At 40.7% G+C, this 13,168-nt stretch overlaps 1 protein-coding gene across 2 annotated transcripts in view; it reads right to left on the reverse strand.

Annotated features, from left to right (window-relative positions):
• Positions 1 to 8,442, reverse strand: part of LOC135554810 (methyltransferase-like protein 22) — a 47,967-nt gene extending 39,525 nt beyond the window's left edge. Inside the window, exons 1-3 of one of the 2 annotated variants that reach the window (XM_064987252.1) lie at positions 8,354 to 8,442; positions 7,338 to 7,481; positions 6,642 to 7,011 (exon numbers count right to left, since the gene is read on the reverse strand). In XM_064987252.1, the coding sequence (XP_064843324.1) occupies positions 6,642 to 7,011; positions 7,338 to 7,443 (476 nt within the window). In that variant the 5' untranslated portion in view covers positions 7,444 to 7,481; positions 8,354 to 8,442. Of the gene's footprint in view, positions 1 to 6,641; positions 7,012 to 7,337; positions 7,482 to 7,989 lie in introns of both variants that reach the window. The other variant, XM_064987251.1, reaches the window with a different exon arrangement.
• Positions 8,443 to 13,168: the final 4,726 nt, after the last annotated feature.

Here is a 13,168-nt window from a genome sequence, read left to right on the forward strand (position 1 = left end):
AGTTAGTCATGTCTCTATCTCAGACTGACAGGTATAACACGTACAATAGTTAGTCATGTCTCTATCTCAGACTGTCTGGACAGGTATAACATGTACAATAGTTAGTTAGTCATGTCTCTATCTCAGACTGACAGGTATAACATGTACAATAGTTAGTTAGTCATGTCTCTATGTCAGACTGACAGGTATAACATGTACAATAGTTAGTTAGTCATGTCTCTATCTCAGACTGACAGGTATAACATGTACAATAGTTAGTTAGTCATGTCTCTATGTCAGACTGACAGGTATAACATGTACAATAGTTAGTTAGTCATGTCTCTATCTCAGACTGACAGGTATAACATGTACAATAGTTAGTTAGTCATGTCTCTATCTCAGACTGTCTGGACAGGTATAACATGTACAATAGTTAGTTAGTCATGTCTCTATCTCAGACTGTCTGGACAGGTATAACATGTACAATAGTTAGTTAGTCATGTCTCTATCTCAGACTGACAGGTATAACATGTACAATAGTTAGTTAGTCATGTCTCTATCTCAGACTGTCTGGACAGGTATAACATGTACAATAGTTAGTTAGTCATGTCTCTATCTCAGACTGTCTAGACAGGTATAACATGTACAATAGTTAGTTAGTCATGTCTCTATCTCAGACTGTCTGGACAGGTATAACATGTACAATAGTTAGTTAGTCATGTCTCTATCTCAGACTGTCTGGACAGGTATAACATGTACAATAGTTAGTTAGTCATGTCTCTATCTCAGACTGACAGGTATAACATGTACAATAGTTAGTTAGTCATGTATCTATCTCAGACTGTCAGGTATAACATGTACAATAGTTAGTTAGTCATGTCTCTATCTCAGACTGTCTGGACAGGTATAACATGTACAATAGTTAGTTAGTCATGTCTCTATCTCAGACTGTCTAGACAGGTATAACATGTACAATAGTTAGTTAGTCATGTCTCTATCTCAGACTGTCTGGACAGGTATAACATGTACAATAGTTAGTTAGTCATGTCTCTATCTCAGACTGTCTAGACAGGTATAACATGTACAATAGTTAGTTAGTCATGTCTCTATCTCAGACTGTCTGGACAGGTATAACATGTACAATAGTTAGTTAGTCATGTCTCTATCTCAGACTGACAGGTATAACATGTACAATAGTTAGTTAGTCATGTCTCTATCTCAGACTGTCTAGACAGGTATAACATGTACAATAGTTAGTTAGTCATGTCTCTATCTCAGACTGTCTGGACAGGTATAACATGTACAATAGTTAGTTAGTCATGTCTCTATCTCAGACTGTCTGGACAGGTATAACATGTACAATAGTTAGTTAGTCATGTCTCTATCTCAGACTGACAGGTATAACATGTACAATAGTTAGTTAGTCATGTCTCTATCTCAGACTGTCTAGACAGGTATAACATGTACAATAGTTAGTTAGTCATGTCTCTATCTCAGACTGACAGGTATAACATGTACAATAGTTAGTTAGTCATGTCTCTATCTCAGACTGTCTAGACAGGTATAATATGTACAATAGTTAGTTAGTCATGTCTCTATCTCAGACTGTCTAGACAGGTATAACATGTACAATAGTTAGTTAGTCATGTCTCTATCTCAGACTGACAGGTATAACATGTACAATAGTTAGTTAGTCATGTCTCTATCTCAGACTGTCTGGACAGGTATAACATGTACAATAGTTAGTTAGTCATGTCTCTATCTCAGACTGTCTAGACAGGTATAACATGTACAATAGTTAGTTAGTCATGTCTCTATCTCAGACTGACAGGTATAACATGTACAATAGTTAGTTAGTCATGTCTCTATCTCAGACTGACAGGTATAACATGTACAATAGTTAGTTAGTCATGTATCTATCTCAGACTGTCAGGTATAACATGTACAATAGTTAGTTAGTCATGTCTCTATCTCAGACTGACAGGTATAACATGCACAATAGTTAGTTAGTCATGTCTCTATCTCAGTCTGTCTAGACAGGTATAACATGTACAATAGTTAGTTAGTCATGTCTCTATCTCAGACTGTCTAGACAGGTATAACATGTACAATAGTTAGTCATGTCTCTATCTCAGACTGACAGGTATAACATGTACAATAGTTAGTTAGTCATGTCTCTATCTCAGACTGACTAGACAGGTATAACATGTACAATAGTTAGTTAGTCATGTCTCTATCTCAGACTGACAGGTATAACATGTACAATAGTTAGTTAGTCATGTCTCTATCTCAGTCTGTCTAGACAGGTATAACATGTACAATAGTTAGTTAGTCATGTCTCTATCTCAGACTGACAGGTATAACATGTACAATAGTTAGTTAGTCATGTCTCTATCTCAGACTGACAGGTATAACATGTACAATAGTTAGTTAGTCATGTATCTATCTCAGACTGTCAGGTATAACATGTACAATAGTTAGTTAGTCATGTCTCTATCTCAGACTGTCTAGACAGGTATAACATGTACAATAGTTAGTTAGTCATGTCTCTATCTCAGACTGACAGGTATAACATGTACAATAGTTAGTTAGTCATGTCTCTATCTCAGACTGTCTAGACAGGTATAACATGTACAATAGTTAGTCATGTCTCTATCTCAGACTGACAGGTATAACATGTACAATAGTTAGTTAGTCATGTCTCTATCTCAGACTGACTAGACAGGTATAACATGTACAATAGTTAGTCAGTCATGTCTCTATCTCAGACTGTCTGGACAGGTATAACATGTACAATAGTTAGTTAGTCATGTCTCTATCTCAGACTGACAGGTATAACATGTACAATAGTTAGTTAGTCATGTCTCTATCTCAGACTGTCTGGACAGGTATAACATGTACAATAGTTAGTTAGTCATGTCTCTATCTCAGACTGACAGGTATAACATGTACAATAGTTAGTTAGTCATGTCTCTATCTCAGACTGTCTAGACAGGTATAACATGTACAATAGTTAGTTAGTCATGTCTCTATCTCAGACTGTCTGGACAGGTATAACATGTACAATAGTTAGTTAGTCATGTCTCTATCTCAGACTGTCTGGACAGGTATAACATGTACAATAGTTAGTTAGTCATGTCTCTATCTCAGACTGTCTAGACAGGTATAACATGTACAATAGTTAGTTAGTCATGTCTCTATCTCAGACTGACAGGTATAACATGTACAATAGTTAGTTAGTCATGTTTCTATCTCAGACTGTCTAGACAGGTATAACATGTACAATAGTTAGTTAGTCATGTCTCTATCTCAGACTGTCTGGACAGGTATAACATGTACAATAGTTAGTTAGTCATGTCTCTATCTCAGACTGTCTGGACAGGTATAACATGTACAATAGTTAGTTAGTCATGTCTCTATCTCAGACTGACAGGTATAACATGTACAATAGTTAGTTAGTCATGTCTCTATCTCAGACTGACAGGTATAACATGTACAATAGTTAGTTAGTCATGTCTCTATCTCAGACTGTCTGGACAGGTATAACATGTACAATAGTTAGTTAGTCGTGTCTCTATCTCAGACTGACAGGTATAACATGTACAATAGTTAGTTAGTCATGTCTCTATCTCAGACTGTCAGGTATAACATGTACAATAGTTAGTTAGTCATGTCTCTATCTCAGACTGACAGGTATAACATGTACAATAGTTAGTTAGTCATGTCTCTATCTCAGACTGACAGGTATAACATGTACAATAGTTAGTTAGTCATGTCTCTATCTCAGACTGTCTGGACAGGTATAACATGTACAATAGTTAGTTAGTCATGTCTCTATCTCAGACTGTCTGGACAGGTATAACATGTACAATAGTTAGTCATGTCTCTATCTCAGACTGACAGGTATAACATGTACAATAGTTAGTTAGTCATGTCTCTATCTCAGACTGTCTAGACAGGTATAACATGTACAATAGTTAGTTAGTCATGTCTCTATCTCAGACTCTGTCTGGACAGGTATAACATGTACAATAGTTAGTTAGTCATGTCTCTATCTCAGACTGTCTGGACAGGTATAACATGTACAATAGTTAGTTAGTCATGTCTCTATCTCAGACTGACAGGTATAACATGTACAATAGTTAGTTAGTCATGTCTCTATCTCAGACTGTCTAGACAGGTATAACATGTACAATAGTTAGTTAGTCATGTCTCTATCTCAGACTGTCTGGACAGGTATAACATGTACAATAGTTAGTTAGTCATGTCTCTATCTCAGACTGTCTGGACAGGTATAACATGTACAATAGTTAGTTAGTCATGTCTCTATCTCAGACTGTCTAGACAGGTATAACATGTACAATAGTTAGTTAGTCATGTCTCTATCTCAGACTGACAGGTATAACATGTACAATAGTTAGTTAGTCATGTTTCTATCTCAGACTGTCTAGACAGGTATAACATGTACAATAGTTAGTTAGTCATGTCTCTATCTCAGACTGTCTGGACAGGTATAACATGTACAATAGTTAGTTAGTCATGTCTCTATCTCAGACTGTCTGGACAGGTATAACATGTACAATAGTTAGTTAGTCATGTCTCTATCTCAGACTGTCTGGACAGGTATAACATGTACAATAGTTAGTTAGTCATGTCTCTATCTCAGACTGTCTAGACAGGTATAACATGTACAATAGTTAGTTAGTCATGTCTCTATCTCAGACTGTCTGGACAGGTATAACATGTACAATAGTTAGTTAGTCATGTCTCTATCTCAGACTGACAGGTATAACATGTACAATAGTTAGTCATGTCTCTATCTCAGACTGTCTAGACAGGTATAACATGTACAATAGTTAGTTAGTCATGTCTCTATCTCAGACTGACAGGTATAACATGTACAATAGTTAGTTAGTCATGTCTCTATCTCAGACTGTCTGGACAGGTATAACATGTACAATAGTTAGTTAGTCATGTCTCTATCTCAGACTGACAGGTATAACATGTACAATAGTTAGTTAGTCATGTCTCTATCTCAGACTGTCTAGACAGGTATAACATGTACAATAGTTAGTTAGTCATGTCTCTATCTCAGACTGTCTAGACAGGTATAACATGTACAATAGTTAGTTAGTCATGTCTCTATCTCAGACTGACAGGTATAACATGTACAATAGTTAGTTAGTCATGTCTCTATCTCAGACTGACAGGTATAACATGTACAATAGTTAGTTAGTCATGTCTCTATCTCAGACTGTCTGGACAGGTATAACATGTACAATAGTTAGTTAGTCATGTCTCTATCTCAGACTGTCAGGTATAACATGTACAATAGTTAGTTAGTCATGTCTCTATCTCAGACTGTCTAGACAGGTATAACATGTACAATAGTTAGTTAGTCATGTCTCTATCTCAGACTGACAGGTATAACATGTACAATAGTTAGTTAGTCATGTCTCTATCTCAGACTGACAGGTATAACATGTACAATAGTTAGTTAGTCATGTCTCTATCTCAGACTGTCTGGACAGGTATAACATGTACAATAGTTAGTTAGTCATGTCTCTATCTCAGACTGACAGGTATAACATGTACAATAGTTAGTCTGGAACAGGGATGGGAAACTTTGATGGGGAAATGGGCCATAAAAAAAGTGTCGGAGAGAAGATGTAGCTATGTTTATTTTATTACTACTTTGCTGCAATTCTACACATTCTGCTTCAGGGTAGAGAGAAATGTTTGCTGTTTTTAATATGATACCTGAGTGAGATTGACGAACAAAATCAATGCGGGCCGCTAGACTAACTTACCAATATAAAAAAACAAGTACAAAATAATGCTGAGAGAGATAATTGAGTGACTGTCAGTAGCTGTCATAAGAAGAGAAACACTGCCGATGCACAACCATATTTCTAAATAATGCTGAGAGAGATAATTGAGTGACTGTCAGTAGCTGTCATAAGAAGAGAAACACTGCTGATGCACAACCATATTTCTAAATAATGCTGAGAGAGATAATTGAGTGACTGTCATAAGAGAAACACTGCCGATGCACAACCACATTTCTAAATAATGCTGAGAGAGATAATTGAGTGACTGTCAGTAGCTGCCATAAGAAGAGAAACACTGCTGATGCACAACCATATTTCTAAATAATGCTGAGAGAGATAATTGAGTGACTGTCATAAGAGAAACACTGCCGATGCACAACCACATTTCTAAATAATGCTGAGAGAGATAATTGAGTGACTGTCATAAGAAGAGAAACACTGCCGATGCACAACCACATTTCTAAATAATGCTGAGAGAGATAATTGAGTGACTGTCATAAGAAGAGAAACCCTGCTGATGCACAACCACATTTCTAAATAATGCTGAGAGAGATAATTGAGTGACTGTCATAAGAAGAGAAACACTGCCGATGCACAACCACATTTCTAAATAATGCTGAGAGAGATAATTGAGTGACTGTCATAAGAAGAGAAACCCTGCCGATGCACAACCACATTTCTATATTGGACCTTGGTGTATTCTACTATTCTATTGACCCACTGGCCGTAACACATCTCCAGGACAACAATCAAATGAAGGCAATAAAACACAAAGGGAAGGTTTGACTGTAATAACTGTGGTGACTGATGTGAAGGTGCGATGTAACTGACCTGCGTGGTACCTCTAAATCTCCATCTTCATCCAGAGGTGGTTCTACCCCTCCGTCCTCATCCCTGTCCACTCCTCCGTCCTCATCCCTGTCCACTCCTCCGTCAGCCCCTCTGTCCTCATCCCTGTCCACTCCTCCGTCCTCATCCCTGTCCACTCCTCCGTCCTCATCCCTGTCCACTCCTCCGTCAGCCCCTCCATCCTCATCCCTGTCCACTCCTCCGTCAGCTCCAGTCTCACTCCCCCTAGCATCTCCCCTTCCACTCTCCTCCTGGGTGTCGCGGTCTAACTCTTCCCCTCCGCAGGGGGAATCGAGGTCACAGGTGCGCTGCTTCGTTCCGTCCCACAGGATTCTGAATCGGGAGATGAAAACTAGACACACAGGCTGCGTTTAGACAGGCACCCCAATTCTGATCTTGTTTTCACTCATTGCTATTTTGACCAATCAGATCAGCTCTGAAACAGATCGGACGTGAAAAGATCTGATGTGATTGGTAAAAAGACCAATTATTGGGGGGGAAAAATACCAGAATTGGGCTGCCTGTGTAAACACAGCAATAGAGGGTTGGGACAGTTCCATTGACATTCAGGAAAGACCTACATTGAAACTAAATGAAAACATTTTCATAATTTAATTTTGTGTCATTTTACACACACACACACACACACACACACACACACACACACCCCTCCAGTACCTGGTTGTCCTACACGGTTGAGGCGTGCCATGAGGTGGCGAGAGTTGGGCAGCAACAGGTGAACGTCAGACAGCACCGTGTCATAATGGAAGGTGATCTGATCCATGGCTCACCCTGCATGTCATCTACCTGCCTGCAGCACACCTGGGGAACACACACACACACACACACACACACAGGAGTCAGACACACACAGGTGTCGCAAGCACAGGTCACACACACACACACTTTTAAGAGCTTAAACTACCAAATGGGCTGTATTTCAGGTGAAATAAAGCCTGTCTCTGTTATCTGTTAGACAGGTGAAACACAGCCTGTCCCGGGAACACAGAACTAAAAGACAAGGCCAACAGCTAAATGGACTCCCCAACACTAAGCCAGAGGCAATCTGCGGCTCAGCAAAGTGGCCTCTCCAGAATCACAGTGAAGTGTTGTAGCAGCAAGCCGCCTCATAGCTGGAAAAGCACCAATTGACGTCGCCATAGCTACCGACTAAGGAGAGTGTGTTGACGACCCTGTATTCATTATGTCAACAAGAGACACAATAAATGGTTCGTAAACACAATCTTCTTAGTCGGCGTGGCTAAAATGTATGTTGTTATGCCCTGCAGTTAGCAGCCAACGTTACTTATAACTGTTAGCGGTCACTCACCTTTCCAGTGGTAGTTAGCTAACTTTTATAGCCAGAAGCTGTCAATGAAAATGCTGCAAAGACGTGTGTCTGGTAAACATGTATTCATTTGGCCAAATAAACTAGCCTTCTCTACGGTGGGAACTTCTGACAAACGTAACTGAATGGGTGGGAGGGAACCTGCTAGAAACAGCTACCATGAGCTAGCTTGATGCTAGCTACTCTGATAATGAATGACTTCGCAAGGTCCAGGGGCAGACTAACTAACAACGACGCTAGCTAACGAGGGACATTTAACGGGCACATTTAAATGAAACACTTCCAACACTTGACATTCAATACAGTCTAATAACATAAACACGCATTTAATTCACTCTGAGCTTACAACGACGCGCAGATTGTCTCAAATATCAGCTTCCAAGTCGTACAGAAATAACACTAGGTGTACAGAATACAGGCGGTGCCACATTATTATTTCACCCACCAACAAAGGAAACAAAAGCCATTCAAAATGTTCCGCATGCTACGCATCTAGAAATAACTCAATATGTAAACCACAACACTGCCCCGAAAGAATTTAAATGGCATTTGGATTAGAATTCAAATTTAAACATAGTTAGAATTTCACTTAGATTGTGATTAAATATCTACATGCGTGTGTTGTAGACACTTTTCCTCACTCAAATAATTACATTTCTAATACTCTGATTTAATTAACATAATGTGTTCAACACTTTGAAACGTTAAACATTATTCCCGTACAAGCATGGTGGTGGCAGGGGCAGGGACTGGGAGACTAGTCAGGATCCCTACTGTGAAGCATGGTGGTGGCAGCATCATGCTGCGGGGATGTTTTTCAGGGGCAGGGACTGGGAGACTAGTCAGGATCTCTACTGTGAAGCATGGGGGTGGCAGCATCATGCTGCGAGGATGTTTTTCAGGGGCAGGGACTGGGAGACTAGTAAGGATCCCTACTGTGAAGCATGGTGGAGGCAGCATCATGCTGCGGGGATGTTTTTCAGGGGCAGGGACTTGGAGACTAGTCAGGATCCCTACTGTGAAGCATGGTGGTGGCAGCATCATGCTGCGGGGATGTTTTTCAGGGGCAGGGACTGGGAATGTTTTTGAGTGGCCTCGTGAGAGCCCAGATATGAACCCGATCGAACATCTCTGTAGAGACCTTTAAAATAGCTGTGTAGCGACGCTCCCCATCCGACCTGACAGAGCTTGAGAGGATCTGCAGAGAAGAATGGGAGAAACTCCCCAAATATAGGTGTGCCAAGCTTGTAGCGTCATACCCAAGAAGACTCAAGGCTGTAATCGCTGGCAAAGGGTTGAAATTTTAACAGTTATCGTGTTGAGTTACACAGCTTTTTTTGTTTTAAACTTCTCTTTGTTTAGTAAATTATTGAATGGTCACTAACACCTTTGGGAAGGTAAATCCTAGATGTATCAGACACCAAGATCACATCTATGATGGTTTGAGTGGCGTTACGTACTCCAGTGGGCTATTTTATCAGTTGAAGCAAATCAAACCCCCTTTAAAAGGTAAAGGAAAACTTTAATAACGGTTTTGTCTTTGACTTGAGTGGTTGTGTTAAAATCACCAGTCAAAACATTTACAGTGGAGCAAAAAAGTATTTAGTCAGCCACCAATTGTGCATGTTCTCCCACTTAAAAATATGAGAGAGGCCTATAATTTGCATCATAGGTACACTTCAACTATGACAGACAAAATCAGAAAAAAAAATCCAGAAAATCACATTGTAGGATAATTAAATGAATTTATTTGCAAGTTATGGTGGAAAATAAGTATTTGGTCACCTACAAACAAGCAAGATTTCTGGCTCTCACAGACCTGTAACTTCTTCTTTAAGAGACTCCTCTGTCCTCCACTCGTTACCTGTATTAACGGCACCTGTTTGAACTTGTTATCAGTATAAAAGACACCTGTCCACAAACTCAAACAGTCACACTCCAAACTCCACTCTGGCCAAGACCAAAGAGCTGTCAAAGGACACCAGAAACAAAATTGTAGACCTGCACCAGGCTGGGAAGACTGAATCTGCAATAGGTAAGCAGCTTGGTTTAATGAAATCAACTGTGGGAGCAATTATTAGGAAATGGAAGACATACAAGACCACTGATAATCTCCCTCGATCTGGGGCTCCACGCAAGATATCACCGCGTGGGGTCATAATGATCACAAGAACGGTGAGCAAAAATCCCAGAACTACACGGTGGGACCTAGTGAATGACCTGCAGAGAGCTGGGACCAAAGTAACAAAGCCTACCATCAGTAACACACTACGCCACCAGGGACTCAAATTCTGCAGTACCAGACTTGTCCCCCTGCTTAAGCCAGTACATGTCCAGGCCCGTCTGAAGTTTGCTAGAGAGCATTTGGATGATCCAGAAGAAGATTGGGAGAATGTCATATGGTCAGATGAAACAAAAATAGAACTTTTTGGTAAAAAATCAACTCGTCGTGTTTGGAGGACAAAGAATGCTGAGATGCATCCAAAGAACAACATACCTACTGGGAAGCATGGGGGTGGAAACATCATGCTTTGGGGCTGTTTTTCTGCAAAGGGACCAGGACGACTGATCCGTGTAAAGGAAAGAATGAATGGGGCCATGTATCGTGAGATTTTGAGTGAAAACCTCCTTCCATCAGCAAGGGCATTGAAGATGAAACGTGGCTGGGTCTTTCAGCATGACAATGATCCCAAACACACCGCCCGGGCAAAGAAGGAGTGGCTTCGTAAGAAGCATTTCAAGGTCCTGGAGTGGGCTAGCCAGTCTCCAGATCTCAACCCCATAGGAAATCTTTGGAGGGAGTTGAAAGTCCGTGTTGCCCAGCAACAGCCCCAAAACATCACTGCTCTAGAGGAGATCTGCATGGAGGAATGGGCCAAAATACCAGCAACAGTGTGTGAAAACCTTGTGAAGACTTACAGAAAACGTTTGACCTCTGTCATTGCCAACAAAGCGTATATAACAAAGTATTGAGAAACTTTTGTTATTGACCAAATACTTATTTTCCACCATAATTAGCAAATAAATAAATTAAAAATCCTACAATGTGATTTTCTGTATTTTTTTTCTCATTTTGTCTGTCATAGTTGAAGTGTACCTATGATGAAAATTACAGGCCTCTCTCATCTTTTTAAGTGGGAGAACTTGCACAATTGGTGGCTGACTAAATACTGTTTTGCCCCACTGTACATTGAAGATCTAAACATTTAGAGAAAGGTTTCTCCAGCGCTGGGTAAAAGTCATTCTGATTGGCTGGTCTGTGGCATGCCTCCTCCAGCACTGGGTAAAAGTCATTCTGATTGGCTGGTCTGTAGCATGCCTCCTCCAGCGCTGGGTATGTCTTGTCTCAGAGAAACATATAATCAATTTCAGAGATGGTACTGTCCAGCCATGTCTCAGAAAAGCACAGAATCAATTTCAGAGATGGTACTGTCCATACATGTCTCAGAGAAACACATAATCAATTTGAGAGATGGTACTGTCCATACATGTCTCAGAGAAACACATAATCAATTTGAGAGATGGTACTGTCCACACATGTCTCAGAGAAGCACAGAATCAATTTGGTGAAGAAGCCCAGTGTGGAGTTCCTGGGTTGCCGTGGTTACACGGGGTCTGCGGTTCTGAGGCCGGATGGACGTACTGCCAAATTCTCCAAAATGACATTGGAGGTGGAGAGAAATTAACATTACATTCTCTGGCAGCAGCTCTGGTGGACATTTCTGCAGTTGGCCTGCCAATGTCACGCTCCCTCAAGACTTGAGACATCTGTGGCATTGTATTGTGTGACAAAACTGCACACATTTGAGTGGCCTTTTACTGTCCCCAGCACAAGGCGCACCTGTGTAATGATCATGCTGTTTAATCAGCTTCTTGGAATGCCACACCTGTCAGGTGGATGGATTATCTTGGCAAATGAGAGATGCTCACTGACAGGGATGTAAACAAATGTGTGCAGAACATTTGAGAGGAATAAGCTTTTTGTGGGATTTCTAGGATCTTTTAATTCAGCTCGTGAAACATGGGACCAACACTTTACATGTTGCATTTGTAGTTTTGTTCAGTGTATATTCCTGCACACGTATGGCAGACAGTTGATGGTCAGAGCACGTCTTTGGAGCCTCTGAGCCAGAGGAGCGCGTATTAATCCTGCTGTAGGACTCATTGCAGCCAGCACTAGCAGGTCAAATAAATGGCAAAAAAAATTAAAAAAAATACATATTTTGATAAAACCCATAGAGATAGATAGAGGACTCATCTTTGTGTCTGTGCCATTATAGCGTCTGTGACAGCATGGGCAGCTGTATAGATATAGATAGAGGACTCATCTTTGTGTCTGTGCCATTATAGCATCTGTGACAGCATGGGCAGCTGCATAGAGATAGATAGAGGACTCATCTTTGTATCTGTGCCATTATAGCGTCTGACAGCATGGGCAGCTGCATAGAGATAGATAGAGGACTCATCTTTGTATCTGTGCCATTATAGCGTCTGACAGCATGGGCAGCTGCATAGAGATAGATAGAGGACTCATCTTTGTATCTGTGCCATTATAGCGTCTGACAGCATGGGCAGCTGCATAGAGATAGATAGAGGACTCATCTTTGTGTCTGTGCCATTATAGCGTCTGTCACAGCATGGGCAGCTGCATAGAGATAGATAGAGGACTCATCTTTGTGTCTGTGCCATTATCGCGTCTGTGACAGCATGGGCAGCTGTATAGATATAGATAGAGGACTCATCTTTGTGTCTGTGCCATTATAGCATCTGTGACAGCATGGGCAGCTGCATAGAGATAGATTGAGGACTCATCTTTGTGTCTGTGCCATTATAGCATCTGTGACAGCATGGGCAGCTGCATAGAGATAGATAGAGGACTCATCTTTGTGTCTGTGCCATTATAGCGTGTGACAGCATAGGCAGCTGCATAGATATAGATAGAGGACTCATCTTTGTGTCTGTGCCATTATAGCGTCTGACAGCATGGGCAGCTGCATAGATATAGATAGAGGACTCATCTTTGTGTCTGTGCCATTATCGCGTCTGTGACAGCATGGGCAGCTGCATAGATATAGATAGAGGACTCATCTTTGTGTCTGTGCCATTATCGCGTCTGTGACAGCATGGGCAGCTGCATAGAGATAGATAGAGGACTCATCTT

The sequence above is a fragment of the Oncorhynchus masou genome, chromosome 14 (assembly GCF_036934945.1).
Source record: "Oncorhynchus masou masou isolate Uvic2021 chromosome 14, UVic_Omas_1.1, whole genome shotgun sequence".
Lineage (NCBI taxonomy): Eukaryota > Metazoa > Chordata > Actinopteri > Salmoniformes > Salmonidae > Oncorhynchus > Oncorhynchus masou.